The sequence below is a fragment of the Macrotis lagotis genome, chromosome 2 (genome assembly GCF_037893015.1).
Source record: "Macrotis lagotis isolate mMagLag1 chromosome 2, bilby.v1.9.chrom.fasta, whole genome shotgun sequence".
NCBI lineage: Eukaryota > Metazoa > Chordata > Mammalia > Peramelemorphia > Peramelidae > Macrotis > Macrotis lagotis.
In genome coordinates, this window is record NC_133659.1 from 203,493,730 (window position 1) to 203,514,424 (window position 20,695).

General features: G+C 36.0%; 1 protein-coding gene across 1 annotated transcript in view; it reads left to right on the forward strand.

Annotated features, from left to right (window-relative positions):
- Positions 1–20,695, forward strand: part of SRP68 (signal recognition particle 68) — a 77,117-nt gene that overhangs the window by 30,743 nt on the left and 25,679 nt on the right. Inside the window, exons 9-11 of the mRNA XM_074224525.1 lie at positions 11,011–11,109; positions 19,714–19,778; positions 20,025–20,184. Of these exons, the coding sequence (XP_074080626.1) occupies positions 11,011–11,109; positions 19,714–19,778; positions 20,025–20,184 (324 nt within the window). The remainder of the gene's footprint in view (positions 1–11,010; positions 11,110–19,713; positions 19,779–20,024; positions 20,185–20,695) is intronic.

Consider the following 20,695-nt stretch of genomic DNA (forward strand, 5'->3'; position numbering starts at 1 on the left):
CTAACTCACACCCTTTGGATTGGCTAATAGGACAGAAAAGGAGAATGATAAATGTTGGAGGAGATGTGGGGAAAATAAGACATTAAGGCTGTATTAGTGGAGAGTTGTGAACTGATTGAGCCATTCTTTAAAGTAATAAAATTGTGCACACCCTTTGACCTACCACTGCCACTACTAGGTCTGCATCCAAAAAGAGATAAAAAGGGAAAAGGACCTATATACAATACAGAAATATTTTTAGCAGTTATTTTCTGGTGACAGTTAGAAATTGGAAAGGTGCCCAACAATTGAGGAATAACTGAAAAAGTTGTGCAATGTGATTGTGATAGAATACTATTGTATATTTTTTAAAAAAGAAGTGAGCAGGATACTCTCAAAAAAAACCACCTGGAAAGACTTACATGAGCTGATGTATTAGCAGATGATGAGCTGCAAATGACTTGGCTATTCTCATCAGTACAGTGATCCAGGACAAGTCCAAGAAGGACTTTATTAGTTTTTGCAAGGCAATGGGGTTAAGTGGCTTGCCCAAGGCCACACAGCTAGGTAATTATTAAGTGTCTGAAGCCGGATTTGAACTCAGGTACTCCTGACTCCAAGGCCAGTCCTCTATCCACTGTGCTACCTAGCTGCCCCCAAGAAGTACTTTTATCCAAGAAGAATAAAAAATGTTATCTACCCCCCCCCCCCGACAAAGAACTGGTGCTATCTGAATATAGGTTGAAGCATACTTTTTTTTTTTAGTTTTTTTGCAAGGCAGATGGGGTTAAGTGGCTTGCCCAAGGCCACACAACATGACTGATATGGAAGTATATTTTTCATGACCTCACAGGTATAATCTATTTTGATTTGCTCTCTTTGGGGGAAGTAGGAAAGGAAAGAATTTAGAACTCAAAAGCTTTAAAATGAATGTTAAAAAAAATTTCACATGTAATTGAAGAAAAATAAGATATTTAAATACATTAAAAAAAAATTAGAGGGCAGCTAGGTGCTGCAGTAGATAGAGCACAGGCCCTGAGTCACGAGGTCCTGAGTTCAAATCCAGTCTCAGACACTTAATAATTGCCTAGCTTTGTGACCTTGGGCAAGTTACTCTTAACCCCATTGCTTTAAATAAATAAAATTAAAAAAAAAAATCAGATGATTTAGATATGAAAAGTGACTTAGGAAGGGCCAAATCTAGTTTGTAAATGTAAAATATAAAAAAATGTAATATGTACAAAAAAAACCCCTGCCATTCTTAGCTGAAAGACCATTCAAAAACAGGCAAGGGATTTTGCCTGCAGGCCAGAATTTATTGGCCTTGACTTTGCTGAGGAGAAAACAGATCCAAAGAGATTAAGCCATTTGTCTAAGGCTTAGAAGGCATAGAAGGTGGTAGAACTGATCTCAGTCTATTAATGATAAATGTGGTATGCTTCTCATTTTCCCATGATATTTTGAAACTGGTCAGAAGTCGGATTAAAATTCCTTCCTATTTTTCTTGTTCTTTGTGATGGTATAAATGATCCCATATCTTGCCTTGAGTTATATTTATGAGTCCTGCATATGAATGATAGGACTTCCTGTGGCGATTTCCAACCTTTTAAAATTTCTGCACCCCTTTTGACTTTTCGGTAAACTTTTCTGCAAACCTCTCTTCCCCATTCATTCAATAGAGAAGAAATAAACTTTTGAGTTTTCCATAGATACTGTACTCATATGTGAAATATAATTTTAAAAAATTGTTTCTAATCTGAGAGAAAGTGAGAAAAGGGGAGGGGGGAGAGAAAGAAAGGGGTCCTATACATACTGAAATAGTTAAAGCAGCACTTGTAGTAACAAAGAACTGGAAATAAAGTGATGCCCATTGATTGGGGAAGTGACTAAACAAATTTTGGTACATGAATGTCATGTATAATTCACTGGAAGGTAAGGGAAGACTTCTGAAATGATTCAAAAGTGAAAACTGTTGTTCAGGTATTTCAATCATGTCTGATTCTTCAAGACCCCAATTGGTATTTTCTTGGGAAAGATCCTGGAGTGGTTTGCCACTGCCTTCTCCAGCTCATTTGAAGGTGAAGGAATTAAAGCCCAGGATTACACATATCTGAAGCCAGATTTGAACTTTGGAAGATGAACCTTCCTTAATCCAAGTCCAGCACATTTTACCACTTAGCTACCTCAAATGAAAAATCAAGAAAATAATAGGCACAAGGACTACAGTATTGTCGATGCAAAGGCTAAGTTCCTTCTCTGACACACCCTGGCTGTGAGACCATGAATAAATAATTCTCTCAGTACCCTAGACAACTTTTTTAAGACTTCAAGTTAGAGATGCCTTGTCTACCTGCATTGAAGGCAGTTTCTGCATTGGGAGTTCCTATATTGATTAAATCTCAAGTATAAGGCACTCATCCTTTGCAAAATTCATATACACCAACAATGAACGTTATCATAGCAGAGCTTGGAGACCAATGAAGCTTACAATTTAGGAGAGACTAAGTTAAAAGCCTAGTTAAAGCAAGAAGGACCTGAGTAGGCAAAGGATCAAGTACAATTTGCCTTTTAGTATAAGGAAGAGCAGGTGATTATTGTAGATTTAGGCGGAGGTGGGGGGAGCTCGGGCTACCTTGGTTTAAGCAAGAAGAGCCCAACTTCTATAAAAAGCCAGTTCCTTTAAAGTAGCAAGCAAAAATCTTGGATTTGAAAATTTGAGTCAATGCTATGCCCATCCAGAAGATGAAAAACAAAACAACTAAAAAACCCTTCAGAATCTGATGAACACTATATTCACTTTTTTACAAATATGTATGTACAATATTAACCTGACTATTCACCACTGAGGGGAGGAAATTTTTTTTAACTTATATACATATGCATATGGATAAATGTGGGAAAACTTATGTATTTGGAAAAATAAAATATCAATAAAAAGAAAATGTAAGTCAAGTTCAAGGTCTTCAAAAATCAATAAAGGCAAAGAAAAGCAAGTGGATTAACAGGAGAGGAATCAGCAAATGATATTTTTCATTAATTTTAGGGTTTAGGGCAAAATATATTTTCTCTCTCCTTGGATTATATTCTTTGCTGCATAAGCAGGCAAGGAAGTTTTGCAGCCAGAACAACTGTATGCAAAAATCCATTCATATAATTTCTTTACTGATTATTCTTACATTAACTTTCCTATTTCATTTGTTTCTTTTCCTACTAAACAAATTATTTCTGCTAATACTGAGTTGGACTGGAGAAATAAAAGGTTAAAGTATCTATTAGAGTTACTATGTTAATTTGGTTAATTACTTCAATAGTCTGAATCCAGGTATAACTTAAAAAAACCCCAAATTTATCAAACCTACTTGCATTTTTACCCTTAAGCTTTAAGTTTATACTAACTGAAAGAAAAACTGATATCTGTCAGTGTTATAGTCAGCTTTGTCAAAACTTGTTAAAGATTGATGGATTGAAAGAGAATGAATGAAAAAACACTTTTTTCCTCCGGACAAATAAAAGAGCTAAGAATGATGTCCACAATGTACAAATATCATCATTATTTTATAGTAATACCTCATCTAATTAGACATTTCATTTCTATTCCCTGCTAACTTTACAAGTTTTAAAGCAAATATCTTAAAAATCAAAAGAAATCTGATTTAAATTTGAAAAAAGCGAATGCTTTATTATTTCTTCAGAAATTTTTTTAATTCTGATTTAGTAGATAAAGCTTCTTTTGTACAAAAGTAAATTTGTCTATATGATGATTATAGTTGATTTCAGTGTGTTTAGTTATGAAGTCTTTTTTAAAATCTTAACAATATTTTTCCCTTAATTACGTGTAGTTTTTAGCATTCATTTTTGTAACTTTTTTCTTCCTCCTTCCCTTTCTTCCTCACTCCCCAAGTCAGCATGCAGTCTAATAGAGCTTAAAATTGCACAGTCACGTTAAACATATTTCCATATTATTCATGTTGTTGAAAGAAGAATCAGAATAAAAGGGAAAAAACCACAAGAAAATGAAAACAAAAAAAATGAGAATAGCATGCTTTGATCTGCATTCAGACTCTATAGTTCTTTATATGTGAATGGCATTTTCTATCACACATCTTTCAGATTTGACTTTGAGTGCTATATTGCTGAGAGCTAAGTCATAAGTGCTCATCACACAATGTTGTTTTTACTGTATACAGTGTTCTATAAGCAGTCTTTTTTTGTTTTTTGTTTTTCAAGACACTGGGGTTAAGTGACTTGCCCATTGTCTTTCCTTTAGGTTTACCATAATTATAAGAAGTTTGTAACGCCTTTCTTAGTTTTAAATGTATATGACATATTTGATCTCATTTATTCTCAAAATTATTTTGAGGCAAAAGAAAACAAGGGGAGAATAAGCCATTATTGTTTTTACAAATGGTGGAAATAGCCCCATTTTCGTTAAACAGTTTGCTTATTTAATCAATAAATGGAATAGCCATAAATGGAATTGGGGTTTTCTTGACATGAGTTCTTTTTTGTAGACTCCTATTATTCCATTTTTATGTATTCCTTGGAGTTGGGGCCAAAATAATAACTTATAGTATTAATTGGCATATTTTATTTTAATCTCCTAACTCCATTTTAGGGTTATGTTACCAGTTCAAACTGTGTCTCAGTCAAATTGTACTGGTAGAAAATTGGAGAAAACATTAATAATTACAAGCTATTCTGTGTATTTATTTGCCTAGAATACTGTGTTCTGTTCCATTTCACACACATGAAGAAAATGATAACAGAATTGGAAGTGGTACAGAAAATGACAGCTAAATAATCAAGTGCTGGGAGAGCACTGCCACATGAAGACACAGTAAAAGGATTAGAAACTTTGCAAAAAGGCAGGACTTGATGGAGAAAGAATCTGAAATAATGATATGAGACCAGCCTTCTGTCTAAGAACTCAAGTCCTGTTCTGTCATGTAGAATTAAAATCATAGAATTTGAGTGTTAAAGGGCCTCAGAAGTCATCTAATTAATTCCTGCACAAAAAGAATCCCTGATATAAAGTACTTGACAAGTGATTATCTAACCTCTGATTTAAGCCCTTTGAGGAGAAGGGAGCCATTTCTTCTCAAAGCAGTCCTTTCTACTTTTTAACAATACTTGTTATTTTCCCTGCTGTCTTCCACATGACATCCCTTCAGATGCTTGAAGGCATCTAGCCTGTGCCTCTATGTCTTCTCTTCAGACAAACATACCCAGTTCCTTCAATAGACCTTCATATGACTTGGACTATAAATGTCTTAATGATCAGATGAGATTTAACAAGAATGAAGTATAGCAGGACATCACCACCTTTTCCCTAGAAACAGTATCCCTTAATGCAGTCCAAAATAGGATGCCACGTTACCCTATTCACTTATTTAGTCCACAAAAGACCCCAGATCTTTTTCAGAAAAATTGTTTTCTAACTATGCCTCTTGTACTTGTAAAGCTGATTTTTTTGCACCCATGTGTAATATTTGACTTCTACCTCAACTGGATTTCATGTTACTAGATTAATCTCAAACAGTGAATTATAAATAACTGCTGAATTCAGCCATCTAACCATTTTTAAATCCAAAATAATGTTATTGTCCACACCTGTCCATCAAATACTATGAGACACTTTCTCAGAAACTTTGCTAAGAAATATATAAACTACATCAATATCGTCTCCCCTCATTGGTTAGTTAATTAACCCTGTCAAAAAAGTAGATGAAGTGAGTCTTGGGTGACCTATTCTGGATGAAGCCAATGCTGGCTCTCTGCAATCATCACTTCCCTTCTAGAAGTTCGACAACTATTTCACTAATGATGCATTTAGATTTTTCCTGGTAACTGAAATCAAGCTCCAGGACTTTAGTATGTAGATTCTCTTTTCTTCCCTTTTTGAAAATTGGGTTATATGCTCTTCTTCAATCTTGTGTCAGCTTCCTTATTTTCCACTGGAACACTGTTCTTTTGTCCTGAGAATGTCATATATATAGGCAAGGAAACTTGAGTTTATTGACAGCCAAATGCTCTTAGGATGTTTTTTTTAAAGGTTTTTGCAAGGAAAATGGGGTTAAGTGGCTTGCCCAAGGCCACACAGCTAGGTAATTAAGTGCCTGAGGTCAGAATTGAACTTGGGTACTCCTGACTCCAGGGCCAGTGCTCTATCCACTGCACCACCTAACTGCCCCTCTTAGGACTTTTTTTACTTACTGTGCATATCAACTTCTTGTTTCCCATCATTTCCAGTGCAAAGGTTATTATTCTCCTTGGGGGGAAAAGTGTTAAAGCAGTCAAAATTGAGCAACTTTGTCCTCTCTCTGCTGTTACTCATCATCCTTTTGCCAACTCCACACACAGTTTCATTCTTTCTTTGTGCCTAATCCCTACTTCCCCCAATATGGCCTTAACTCATTCTAGACTTTAGTACTTCTTATACTTAAAGATTGTCATACATTCCTGTGTTTGTTTTACGTTACCTTTTGTTATTTTGTCTGCCTTTAGTACATTTCTTTTTAAACTCTAAAGTTGGTAAACTTACTATGTTATCTAACTTAGTCTTTTCAGACAAATCCCATTTTCCTCCTCTTTGGAATTTATGTCTTCAGACTTTCATTCTTGAGCATCTCTCATCCGTCCTAGGCTGACTTCTCTTACTTCATGTGATCTTAGTTCCCTTTCCTCTGAGCCCTTTGAAATCTGCTTTTGCAAAATCTAGAGTACATACTGGAATGCCTGTAGATTTCCTTCCCTCTGTCATAGACTTTAGGAGTAAGTCATTTTATCTCCATTTCCACCCAGGATTCCTGTCATTTCTAGGAACAAAACTAAATCTTTCTGTGAGTTCCTTGCATTGCCTTGATATTACTGTTATAACCAACTTTGATCATTGTATCAAGTCATAGGAAGTGTAGGAAATTTGACTGACTGTACTAAATCCCTTAGGGTTCCTCTGGAAGTTAACTTTTTTTTCTTTTTTAAACAAAATTCCCAGTATTGTGGTACAGAAATTTCCCTGGAGTCAGTCCTGGTTTCAAGTCCTGCCTCCAAACTGTCTTCCCTATGTGATTTTGAACAAACCATTTAGCGGCTGAGTAACCCTAGGAAACTCTCTTAAGAAGATACGTTGTTCATTTGCATTGGTAGAAGGAATTTCCATATCATATGGAATCACAGGTCTTATGACTGATTTGGAAATCAGGATATAGATTTAAATTCTCAATTCTGGCCCTTTCTGTCATCATGATCTAGGATAAGTCTTCCTCTCTATGACTCAGTTTCTCATCTATAAAAAGGAGAGAGTTGGGCTAGCTATCACAACTCCCTTAGAGTTGGAGTTGGAATTCTGTGATCTTTTATGTGCTTAAAATCTACAAATAATAATTCCAGACTATACACAGGAGAATGAAAGGAAGAAATAATTTAAGTAGACAGAATAAAAAAATAGAAAAGTTGATCTAACAAGTTGTTTGCCAGAATTTAGTGGCAGACTCTGAAACCAGGCTTCAGACCTCTCTCTCTCTCTCTCTCTCTCTCTCTCTCTCTCTCTCTCTCTCTCTCTCTCTCTCTCTCTCTCACACACACACACACACACACACACACACACACACACCCTCTTTATCCTACTACTTAAGGTTACACTTCATACACTTCAATGGAACTGTTACTGGCAGATAGCTTTGTGGTAATATTTTGAAATATTTTCTTTCTTTACCTTCAGTTGTCCTCTTCAGATTGAGAAGAGAACAAGGAATATTTTACAAAAAAAATTTTTAACCTGAAAGTTGAATACACACCCCTATCAATTTTTCCCTGTGTGTTTTGCCTTTTATTTTTTGTCTCTCACTTTCTTCCCTCTACTGTTCTTCTGTGTGTAGCGTTCAGAATGCAGTCAGACTTAACTAATTCTTTACCTTGCCACCTTCCAGCAATTTCTGTGGAAAACAAATTAGGAACTTAATGTGCTTTAGAAACCAGGTGGTCTCTAATCTAAGGGCACGGTTCCTTGAGTATTTGATGTTCCTTTTTATTGACTAGCCTAAAAAAGAAAGTCTAGAAAATGGTTTTGAACTGTAGAAAAGCACATCCTGGATTGATTCAAATTGACCTAAAATTGATCTTTTCAGGGTTTAAATAAAGCACAAAATACAGACCTTTGGTTTTTCTATCTCTTTGTCACCATCTTGTCTCTCATTTTTTTCTCATCTTTCTCTCATTTGGAAAAATAGACCAGCAGGACCATGATGCCTCCTTCATTCTGCTACTGACCAGTCTGTTACTTAATTTTTGGAAAACCTAGCCTTAAATGGTGTTCATAATTAGTTACATTTAAGACATACTGGCAGGATGCCCTCCAAAGTGGGTTTTGTTGCTTATTTTGCTCTGTTGTCCTTTCATTTATTCCCTTGATCTTTAAGATAGGTTTACAAAAAAGTAATGAAAGATCCCTAATAAAGGTAAGACTTCCTGTTTTGAAGACAGTTTTGCCCTGCCCTGCCTTGCCCTGCCCTGCCCTACTCTTCTGTGCCTGTAGTGGCATCTCTTAGGAATAGTAGTCTCTGATTTAGTTTACAGTGTGGGTGTTTTGAAAATAAAACTGGTCAATTACCTGTCACTTCTCTCATCTTCTTTTAAGACTACCATTTAAACGCTCAGTGAAACTTGGAATTTTGTTTAAATCATTTTAAGTCTGTTTATTCAAAGTGATTATTAGATGACAGTTGCAACTAAAATATTTAATCTGAATTTTTACTTCTGAGCCCTGCCCTAGCCTCTTGTTGACATAAGCATAGAGGATGTTCTTGTTAAACTGGTAAAACAAAACTTACCTTTTCTCCCACCGCACCTTTATACCTTTCTCCCCAATCCCTAACACCTCTTTGAAAAAAAGAAAAGAAGGCAATTTTTTATTGCTATCTCTGATTTTATATCATCTCTATTTCCTGTTTTTTCTCTTTACCCATTTCTTCCTTCTCTAGGACCATCCTTTAAAAAAGTAATCAATATATCAGAAAAGCCCCCATCATTTTCATATCTCCTCAAAGAAGTGGAGGAAGTCCAGCTCCAACTTTTAAAATAATAGTAATTTTTTTTAGATTTTTGCAAGGCAGATGGGGTTAAGTGGCTTGCCCAAGGTCACAGAGCTAGGTAATTATTAAGTGCCTGAGGCCTGAGTTGAACTCAGGTACTCCTGACTCCAGGGCCTGTGCTCTACCCACTGTGCCACCTAGCTGCCCCAAGGTTTAGAATAGTAATTTTTTTTAGATTTTTCCAGCTCCAACTTTTAAAAATGATGTTGACTGATACAACATTTCATATGCCCTGCTAATATTAAACCTTTTTATTTTTGTTTTTTAAACAATGCTAAACCTATTAAGAGCAATTGAGTGGTACAATATACAGAGCACTAGTTCTGGAGTCAGAAAGACCTGAGTTCAAATTCAGTCTCATAGTCTTAATAGCCATGTGACCCTGGACAAGTCACTTAACCCTATTTGCCTCAGTCTCCTCATCTATAAAATGAGCTGGAGAAGGAAATGTCAAACCACTTCAGAATCTTTGTGAAGAAAATCCCCAAATAGGGTCACAAAGAATTGAATGATTAACCAATTATTGCTATCTCTGATTTTATATCATCTCTATTTCCTGTTTTTTCTCTTTACCCATTTCTTCCTTCTCTAGGACCATCCTTTAAAAAACAACAACAACAAAAACAATCCATTAAAAACTACTACAAACAAGCCTGTATAACTCAAGGAAATTTTTTTTATTGGTAACATTTGAATAGTGGGTTTGATTAATAAATAATTGAAAGTACTTTGTCAGTTCTGAAATGAGAAATAAAATGCATAATGTGCAAAGTATATTTCTTCAATTTTCTCTTGATTAACTTTCACTATTTACCTTGTAGATTTGATTAAGTAGCATGCATTCCATTGAGTCACTAGGTTTGGAAAGATGGCCCAAATATCTTAAGTTATTACTTGTGGCCAAAACGCCAGTGAATTCTAAGTAGGTGAAGAATGTTTATGTTTATATCATTTATTTTTCTAAAATTAACAACTAGAAAATAAACCTTATTGTTGTTAAAAGAACAGTGTTTTCCTTTTTTTTCCTCTCTCCCTCCCATCTTTAAAATTAATGACTATTCTAATTTTAACATGGAAATGTTTGTGGAAGGTCAATTGAATGTCAAATGACCTTTAAAGATTTTATTCCAGTTTCTGTGGGAAGTTAAATATCGAAATGGAATGTTGTTTCTTTTCATTTCACAGTGGGTCAGCCAGTAATACAAGCCCAACTTCTTTCTCCTCTCTTCTTATTCCCATCTGCTCAGTCATATTCTTTAGAATGGTAATGTGGTTTGGCAGGGGTTCACTTAATGAAGCACTTTTTCATTTGCCCTATAGGTGTTCAGGGGGGCTGCATGTTCAGTCAGTGTTGCTGAAAATGCTTCCATAATCATCTTTCTTGTCTGTCCTCATGGTCATCCAACAAGGGACATTTTCTTAATCTGCTTAATTTTTGTGATCAAGAAGAATATAGTTTTGCCTATTGACAATATTTGTCCCTTATTTAGACCTAGGAGAGCAGTATAGAACCTCAGGGCTTAATGCTGTATTGGAAATAAGTAATACATAGTCACTGGATATAATCTGTGGCAGGGACAAGAAAGAAACAGACAGACAGATGTACAGGTGAGAACCTTGATATATAGTTATATTCATTTGAAAATTCTTTGCAGGTATATGTAAGGAGAATTGCACTAAATTTGTCCATCGAGTCCCATGTAGACTTCAATATACTTATTCACCCTTTCACATTTAAAAGCCATTTCAAGACATACATAAATATTGAGAAAAAGATAAATTGTATATAATATAAAACAGTACCAATTGGAGTGACATTCTTAGTTGTTCTAATGATGTATTTGCATGAATTAAGCATAGAGCTCTAAAGCTGTTTTTTCTCTAAATACTGTTACAATTGTCTTGATAAGCTTATGTTTCTATCTCGTACCTTTTTTTATAGGCTGAAAGTGAAGAAACCAAGGAACGTCTGTTTGAGTCCTTGCTTAGTGAATGTCGGGATACTATTCAAGCTGTCCGGGAAGAGCTCAAGCCAGATCAGGTAAAATAAATAGTAGCAGACCCCCTCCAACATGTATTCCTTTGTTGATCTCTTAGTATACATAACACACTATGTATTCCTTTAGCTAGAATATTCATTTATCCTAGAACACATGTTCTCATAACCTCTGGTTTGCTTGAATTTATGTTCTACCCTGCCCTTTCTTCTGGCCTCCTCTGTCTTCTCTTAGAAGTTATCTCCAAGATTTTTATTTCTGGTTCTGTTTCTTTTGAAAGTTTTTCTAATCAGTTAAGCTCAAAACTTAGAAACTTTTATTTTCCTTTTCTATAATCTTCTATAACTAGTTGATCACCAAGTCTTGATTTTTTTTTTATTTAAAAAGCAATATTTTGGGGCAGCTAGGTGGCACAGCGGATAAAGCACTGGCCCTGGAGTCAGGAATACCTGAGTTCAAATCGATCCTCAGACACTTAATAATTACCTACCTGTGTGGCCATGGGCAAGCCACTTAACCCCATTGCCTTGCAAAAAACCTAATATATATATTTATATAGTTTTAATCAGCCAAAATGTACTTTTCTTCTTATTCTCCCACCCCTATCCACTTGAGAGCATGATAAAAACAAAATGCATTATATCACATTTATAGATCTCAGATTCCCTTCTTTTCCATCTAGAGTTTATTCTCATCACCTTCCCCTCCCCATGTGCCTCTTTCCTTCTTATTTTATGTTATGCAGAATTTATTCCATATTCAATACTGTGTTTATGTGTGTATAAGTATGCATATGAAGGTATGTGTTCATTTTTTTTTAACTGGGTCACATAAAAATGAGGTTCAGGTGTCACTCCCCACTAACTCCATATCATGATTTAAACAGATGTCTAACTCATTATATAAGACAGTAGTCCTTAACCTTCCCTTCTCTCCCCACCCCCATGTTATCCTCTACTCTCTCTTCTCCTCAATTCCATTCTTTTCTTTTGCTCATCAAAACATAACATAATACTCCCAAGCCTTGTCTAATTGGACTTCCTCTCTGAACTCTGATGAAAGTAGGGTTCAGAGGGGACACATATCATCTTACGTTTGAAGGTAAGCAGTTTATCCTTGTTTAGTCCTTTATCATTCTACATTCTTGTTTACCTTTTTTATTCTTTTCTTATTTCTATGTTTGAACTTCAAAGTTTCTCCACAGCTCTGGTCTTTTCAATCAGAAATACTTGGAAGTCTTCTTTTTCATTAAAGATCCTGCCACCAAAATAACTCATATGGCATGATTCTTTTTTGGTTCATCCAGTCTTCTAGCCTGCTTCTTGATTTTGCACTTGATGTTAGGGCTAGACTCTGCCATCCTTCTTGTGAGAAGAACTGGGCTGACTCTGTCACTGCTTTCTTGTGGTATTGATTATTGTGTTATTCCAGGATTTAGGGACAGTCTGAAACCTTGTTTATTCAGTGTCCCTAAATGATCTGATCCAAAGTAAAGTCTCATTGTTGTCCCTCTTGGTCTGAGCTCTTCAAGTTCCTAACCTGGGTTTGAGTCTATGCAAGAGTACACTGCTAATAGAATCTGCCTCTGTTAGCTTGCTAGAAAACTGGTCAAAGTATCACAATTATAGACCTCTCCTTCAGTCTGGGTTTCCAACCTTGGTTGTTCATTTGCAGTCTGGACTGGAGGCTGATAGTAAGATCTTGGTCTGAGTCATGCCATTACAGCCTCTAGCTTCTGAATTTCCTTTTTTTTTTTTTTTTTTTTTTTTTTTTTCAGTACAGAGCCTAGGATCCAGGAAAGCACCTGAGTAATGCACAGGTTCCCTTCTTAGTCAGCTCAGTGTCTGATTTCAGAATTAGGTAGTGGATAACAAAGCTAACTGTTGACAACTGTCCCAGCACCTTGGTATGAGTCTGGGACCTCTTTTGCTGATGAGCAGCCTCTCCCTGGGTGCCATAGTTTCTTCCTTGACCCCAGTGTCTTCAGATCCTGGATTTCTGCATCAGGATGTAGTTGTGCAATTTATATATCTTTTTGGAAGAGTTGTGAATAGGAACTCATTCACATTGCTTCTTTGGGTATCATCTTAACCCTGCCTTCCTGATGATTCTTAGAAATGTTTCTATCTCATACTTGGAATAGTTTACTAACTGTTCTCTGCACACTCAGCCTTTAATGAAGCAAAATGAATCTTCCCTCTATCTACTCTAGTTATTCCTCCACATCATGGGTAGGGAACCTTTTTTCCTCCCAAGGACCATTTGGATATTTATAACATCATTCACCTGCTATATTTAATTATTTCATCTCTAAAAATCCCCTAGGTTTATTGAATTTTGAGTTCTGCCTATGGTTGCCATGACAGTGCCAGACCAAATGATTTTGAGGGCCTTACATGGCCCACAGGTCAGACATTCCTTGCCCCTGCTCTACATGAATCTTCAACTAAATTGTTCTACTCACTGTTAATTCCTCCTTCAACCCCCTCCATTTTTAATGTCTTGCCTAAAATGTAACATCCAGAGTGAACAATATTTCCGATGTAATCTCTGATTCATCCTAAGACTGCATTATTTTTTTGACTGCCATTTTATGTCATTGATTTACACTACACTTTTGTAGTCTGCAAAAAACCCTCAATCTTTTTTCAAACATCTCCATATTACCCCCACCTTATGTTTTTATATAGGATTGAAACCAAATGTAGAACTTAAGATTTATTCTTTTTAAATGTCTATCTTATTAGATTTAGCAGATTTGTTCTAACCATTTTGGATCCTGGCTCTGTTTGTGTCACTACAGCTATCCCTTATAGTTTTATATCATCTGAAAATTTGATGAACATGACATCTAGGCCTTTCTCCAAGCCATCGGTAAAAATGAAGAACAGACCAGAACCCTGGGACACTCCTCTTTAGGTTGACATAAGTCCATTAATCAAACTACTACTTAGATTTTCATTTATTCAGTCAGTCCCAAACCCATCCAAATCACAGTGACTTACTAGTTTCTCAACCTTTCATACTCACAAAGGAACCTTTTAATACTATATTCCAGAATTTTGGTTTTGGTTTTCTCATCTCTGCCAATCTTGTGGGTATGAGTTAGAACCTCTGAGTTGTTTTATTTTGCATTTCTTTTATTATTAGTGATTTGGTGCATTCTTTCATATCAGGATTAATAGCAAACCTTTGAAAAGGGTCTAATTATATTTTCTGACTACTTACCTATTAGAGAATGGTTCTGTTCTTATACATTTATATTAATTAATTGTTTAACATTTTGAATGGGAGAGGCAACAACTCCTCCCCCCATCCCCAAGACATTCATAGAGAAGAAAGTGAAGAAAGATAGAGAAAAGAAAGCACAGGATGTCTGAGAAATAGAAAGAAGATAGTTTGAGATGTAAACCATATATAAAGCCTAAAGTTGAAAAATAGCTTAAAGGATAGGTTGGAGCCAAATTGTAGAATGCCTTGATTGCTTTGTAACTTGGATTTCATTAAGTTAATTGCAGAAAAAATTTTTACTTTTTTTTTTAACATGTTGAGAAATAAATCTTGCTGGGCCCTGATTGGAGAATACTGAAAGCAAGGCCACTTGTTACAAGCCTATTACAGAGGTCCAAGTGAAAGGCAGTGAGAGACTGGACTCAAATGACAGCAGTGGAAATCAATGAGAGGACAGATAGGAAAAGCCTTTCTGAGGCAGAATTAAAGGATTACTGATTAGATGAAACAATAGTGCCTCAAGAAGAAAGGTGCAAGTAAACTATTCAAAAATGAATTCAGAATGTCTTTGGTCAAAAAATTTGGGGACCAATATATTGGATATTTATCTAATGCTTTGTTGAGTTCTTCAGAAGAACTTTGCAAGCATGTCATAATTTTTCAAAAGCATTATTATTAATTGAAGCATGTTTTAAGTATTATTTCCATGGTAAAAATGTTGTCATTTTACCAAATAATTGTAACTCAAGGCTATAAATGTGTCATTGCTGAATTGGGAATAGAAGTCAGATTCATTAATATACTTCTACTGTATATACTACTCTTCCATCATGCTCATTTTAATGATACAATTGGTACCATGAGCAAAAACATATATAAATCTCTGCATAGATTAAAATGTTCACTTCATGAGGGAAGAACCTTTAAACAATTCCAAAGACACTGAGTGTTAAGTGTGTTCCACAATTAAAGAAAAAATAAATGTAGATTTTATAAGATAATGCTTTTCTATCTAAAATAAAATTGCCATGCTCCTTTAAAAAAAAACAATAGGTTTTCAAGCTTGGATGACTGGAAGGATGATAGGGCTGTTGACAGAAATGGTATAGGAGCCAAGAGGATTATATTTTGGGGGGAAATAAATGATCTTTAAGATATTAGTGGGACATCCAAGTAGTTATATCCAGTAAACATTTGGATCTTGGAAGTAAATATCTTTAAAGATCAAGAGAAAGAGAGAGGACTTAGAGATAAAGACTTGGGAGCCATCTGCACAAAAGCAGTAGTCAGTGTCAGAGAGTGTATGAGATCACCTAGGGCTAAGCAGAAAGACAGAAGAAAAGACTAAGGACAAAGCCCTCAGGTAAGTCATCATTAAGATTACAGGAGAAAGAAAGCTCAGTATGTCATCATTTAATTCTATATTTTAATTATTTATTTGTTAGTCATTGACCCTTCTGGATTCTAAACTGGACAAAAACTGTCTTGTTTATCTTTTTTTATTTCCCACAGTGTTATACATAATCGCAATGGTGGTAGTCAGTAGACATTAATGATTAATGATTTATTAAATGCTCTCTAGAAGATAGACATTGTGCTAAGTACTGAGGACTTAAATACAAAAAAGAAAGTTTTTGCCCTCAAGAAATTTACAGTATAATGTAATATTAACAATTATATACCATCTTCTTTTTTTAGATTACAACTTGCAGGTTGTCCAGTAATTCTTAAATTATCTCTCCTAGGTCACTTTGCTAGGTCAGTTGTTTTTCCAGTGAAATATTTTAAATTTTCTAACTTTTTTCATTTTGTTTGATTAATTCTTAATGTCTCTTGGAAACATTAGCTTCCATTTGCCCAATTCTGATTTTTAAGGAATTATTTTCTTCAGTTAACTTTTGTACCTCCTTTTCCATTTGTCCAATTCTATTTTTTTTGGCAAGGCAATGGGGTTAAGTGACTTGTCCAAGGTCACAAAGCTAGGTAATTATTAAGTGTCTGAGGCCAGATTTGAACTCAGGTCCTCCTGACTCCAGTCTACTGTACCACCTAGCTGTCCCCCAATTATAATTTTTAAGTTTTCTTTTCCTAAGCTGCTGACTTTTTTCCTGATTTCTCTTGTATAACTGTCATTTCTTTTTCTACTTTTCCCTTCAAGGTACTTCTCTTCTTTGATTTATTTTTAAATTTAAGGCAGTGGGGTTAAGTGACTTGCCCAAAGTCACATAACTAGGTAATTATTAAGTGCCTGAGGATGGATTTGAACTCAGGTCCTCCTGACCCAAGTGCTGATACTCTATCCAGTGCATCACCTAGCTGCCCCTTATTTGATTTTTAAAATACTTTTTGAGCTCTTCCAAGAAGACTTTTTGGACCTGAGATCAATTTATATTTTTCTTTGAGGCTTTGCATATGGGCATTTTGTCATTGTTGTCTTTTTTTTCTGAATTTGTGTTTTGATCTTCCCCTGTTGCCAAAATAAATTTCTGTGATCAGGGATTTTTGTTTGTTTTTTGCTTATTTTCCAACATATTTCACAACTTTCTTCTTTTTATTTAGGGTTTTTTTTTTTCGCAAGGCAAATGGGGTTAAGTGGCTTGCCCAAGGCCACACAGCTAGGTAATTAGTAAGTGTCTGAGACTGGATTTGAACTCAAGTACTCCTGACTCCAGGGCCAGTGCCACTACTCACCTAGTACCCCCATTTCACAACTTTTAAAGTTGGACTCAGCTCCTGGGATGCAGGGTGCACTATCCCAAGCTTTTCGCACAGGGGGCCTGGCCACTGACTTACTCCACTGGGACTTGTGGTGCTGATGGTTCTAAGTTTCTTTGGAATCCCATGGTCTAGTCTAGCTGACTATGCCAGAGCCTCTGGCCCACTATGCTATTCATTTGCTAAGCTGAGACCACTGGACTTCAGCTGCTGATCTGTCCTGGAGTTAGAGACCTGCATGCTTCTCCACCTGCACTGGGTTGCACTCCCCTTTTACCTTAGTGAGACAGACCTTTCCTATAGTACTCTTAAGTTATCTTGGGCTGGGAAACTGTTTTACTCCATCCTTTTGTGGGTTCTGTAGCTCTAGAATTCATTTTGAAACATGCCATAAAGTTGTTTTAAGGAGATCTCAGGCGGCTCCCTATCTTTTCTCCATCATCTTGTCTCATATCCCACTTCCTACAGGAGGACTTTCTCAGTTCACCTTAATGCGAGTGCCTTTTCTCTGATATATGCATCCATCTACTCTATATATCTTGTATGTACAATATGTATGAGATTATTTAATATTGTCTTACCCATTGGAGTGTAAGCTTCTTGAGGGTAGGAACAATTTTTTTTGTCTTTGTTTATGTCTTTAATTCTTAGCACAGTGCTGGCATATAGTAAGCTTATTGTAAATGCTTATTGACTAATGATAGCCAACTTTTATGGTTTATAAAGTGTTTTCTAGATATTATTTCACTTGATCCTTACAACTTCCCTGTAAGGTAGGTACTATTATTACCATTCTCATTTTACAAATAAGGAAATTTAGATTCTGAGAAGTTAGGTCACTTGTCCAGGGTCACACAGACATAAATGTTTGAGGCAGGTTTTGAATTCAATTGTCTCTGACTCCCAAGTCTAATACCCTATGAGCCATCCAGGACAGTGCAATAAGGTACTAATAAAAGAAGGTTGTATGGGGAGAGAAAGCAGGGCTGGTCATTAGTGCCATTAGTCGTCATTAGAAGCTTTAAGGGAAATGAAAACTGAGAAAAGGCTATTGATTTTTGTCTAGTAGAAGTTTTTGGTAACCTAAGAGAGTAGTTTCAATAGAATGATGTTTGAGAATGGAAGAAGGCAAATGGGGTGACTCAAGAGGTGACATAAAAAAAGGAATATTTGGTGAAAGATTTTATTTGTTTTGATGAAGAGGAGCCCTGAGTATATTTTGATTTAGAGAGGAAAAAGAAATTGGAAAATACACAAGTTAGGAAGGAAGGAAGAGGACTAGTATAAAGACCTAGAAAAGGTAATCTAGGGTAGAACTGAGAGCACGTTTTGTAGGGGTTATCTTTCCAAGGGAAGGGGGCCTGTCTCTTGTGAGATTAGAAGAAAGAAGAGTTGGGTGAAGATACAGAGAAGTGTTAAGAGTTTGAAGTTTCCATGCAGTAGCTTAGATCTTTTGGTTAGAATTTTGAGGAGATTAGAAAAGTTTTTTGAGGGGGACAAGGTCTTCATTTTACAGATCTGGAAAACGAAGATCAAAGATTAAATGATGTGTCCAAGAACACATGACTATGAGGAAACATTAGCGAATCATTTGGAGTAGTTCGGTTTCAGAGCTATAGTAAGAATCCATCTCAGGTTAGATAGTGTGATTTTGTAGTGGAGGCAGATGGCTGTAGCCCATGATTTCCTTTCAACAAAATTTAGCAGCCTGCAATCAGGGAAATCAGATAATGAAGTTACTTAGGTTTGGAATTTAATAATGCCATTAAGTCAGAATATGAAGGAGGGATTCTAGGATACTAAATGAGAGCATTGTGAAATGACTAGCTTTAGAATATAAATGAAATATGAAGAGAAATGAAACTGAAAAGGTTGATGCGCAAGTGAAAATTAGCAGTGTTAGTGAGAATGAAACCTACTAAGAATTCCAGGGTCCTTAGAAGTTGAACAGTTGTGATAATAGCCAAGCCATGACCTTATTTTATTGGTCAGTGATTGGAGTGTTATGAATGAAAAAGGTCTATTATGATCTGAACTTAGTGGCACACATTTATAATCCATAATACTGGGAAAGACTGGAGCTAGAGGATTGCTTGGGGTTTGAGCTACAGTAGGGCTGAAGCCAATCATGTGTTCACATTGAGTCTGGCCCAGACTATACCATCAGGCTGCCCATGGAGGGATGAACCAGCCCAAGTTAGGGTAGATTAACACTGTACTAATCAGTGTTAGGGTCACACTATGAGTAGCCTCTGTACTTCTAGTCAGGTGTGAGACTCAGTTATCCCTCCCTACAACTACCACTTTAAAAAAAAGACAAGAAATATGTACAATATAAGTCCAGAACATTTAAAGGGTTTGTTAGAATGAGAAGAGAAGGTTGGTTCGACTTAAAATCATTTTGAGGAAGATGGGAAAGTGTCTTGGAGATTGGTAGATACATATTATATTTTTTTATCTCATCATCCTACCGAAGAAAATCACCCCGTGGTGCAGGCCCATTTTCCAAGTGTCTTTACCATTATTTCCAATGTATTTTTTTTCCTGATTAATCTTAGAGCTACAACAGTATACTAATCTCTATTGTGCCTGCAATTCAATGTCACCATTCCCCAAAAAGGATTATAATTGTAATCTTATGGTCTTTCCAGTAAGATTGGGAAAAACTGTTTTACCTGATTCATTTTTTCTAATTTTTGCAGAAACAAAGAGAGAACAGTCTTGATGGAGAGTCTGGGAAAGTTTCTAATTTGCAATACCTACACAGGTAGGGATGTTTCTGAATTTGGGACAGGGCAAAGGGGGGAAGATATTAAGGTTAGTTTATTACTTTTGAAAGATTCTCTTCTGCATCTGTTTCTGGGAAACTTAACTACTTAAAACTACTGCATGTGGCTTATATTTAGTGAATAGGAAATATTATCAATCTTTTTTTATTCCATTCCCTTAATAACAAGTTTTATTGAATGACCTTCACTGAGCATATTCTGAACTCTTATATGGTATCTTCTAGTTACCTGACTTTCATCAAGCTGTCTACTGCAATCAAACGTAATGAAAGCATGGCAAAGGGTCTGCAGAAGGCCCTGTTGCAGCAGCAGCCGCCAGAGGATGACAGCAAGCGCTCTCCTCGACCCCAGGACCTGATCCGCCTCTATGACATCATCCTCCAGGTGACATTTGAGATAGGGAAGGAAAGACCTAGACAGCCTTCAAGGGTTCTCTGGGTTTATTAGATAAAAACAGCATGATAAAAGTTGGATAAAAGCCAGCAGGCAACACCTGTTAACTGGTGAGCTCCAGTTAAGCAGCAAATATTTATTAAATCTGTGTAAGACTTAAAACAGTCTTAAACACTCTATGGGGTGCTCTAGAGATCCAGAAGGGAGATAAGCTGTGGTCACTGATTGCCTTCCCAGAGCGTATTCTCATTGGGAAGATAGTCATTAGAACTTAAGGGTATACAAAGTATTTTTCTCACTACAGCCATATGAGTATTATCCCAAATTACAGGTAATGAAAATGAGGCTCAGATAGGTTGCCAATGGTCATTCAGCTGGTAAGTGCCATATTTGGGGCATAAAGACCACCATAACATTTACCTATAATATAAGTACAACATGAGGTTATAGTTTAGATGAGGGAGAGATCATTTTTAGCAGAAGTGGTTAGGCCCCATTTGAT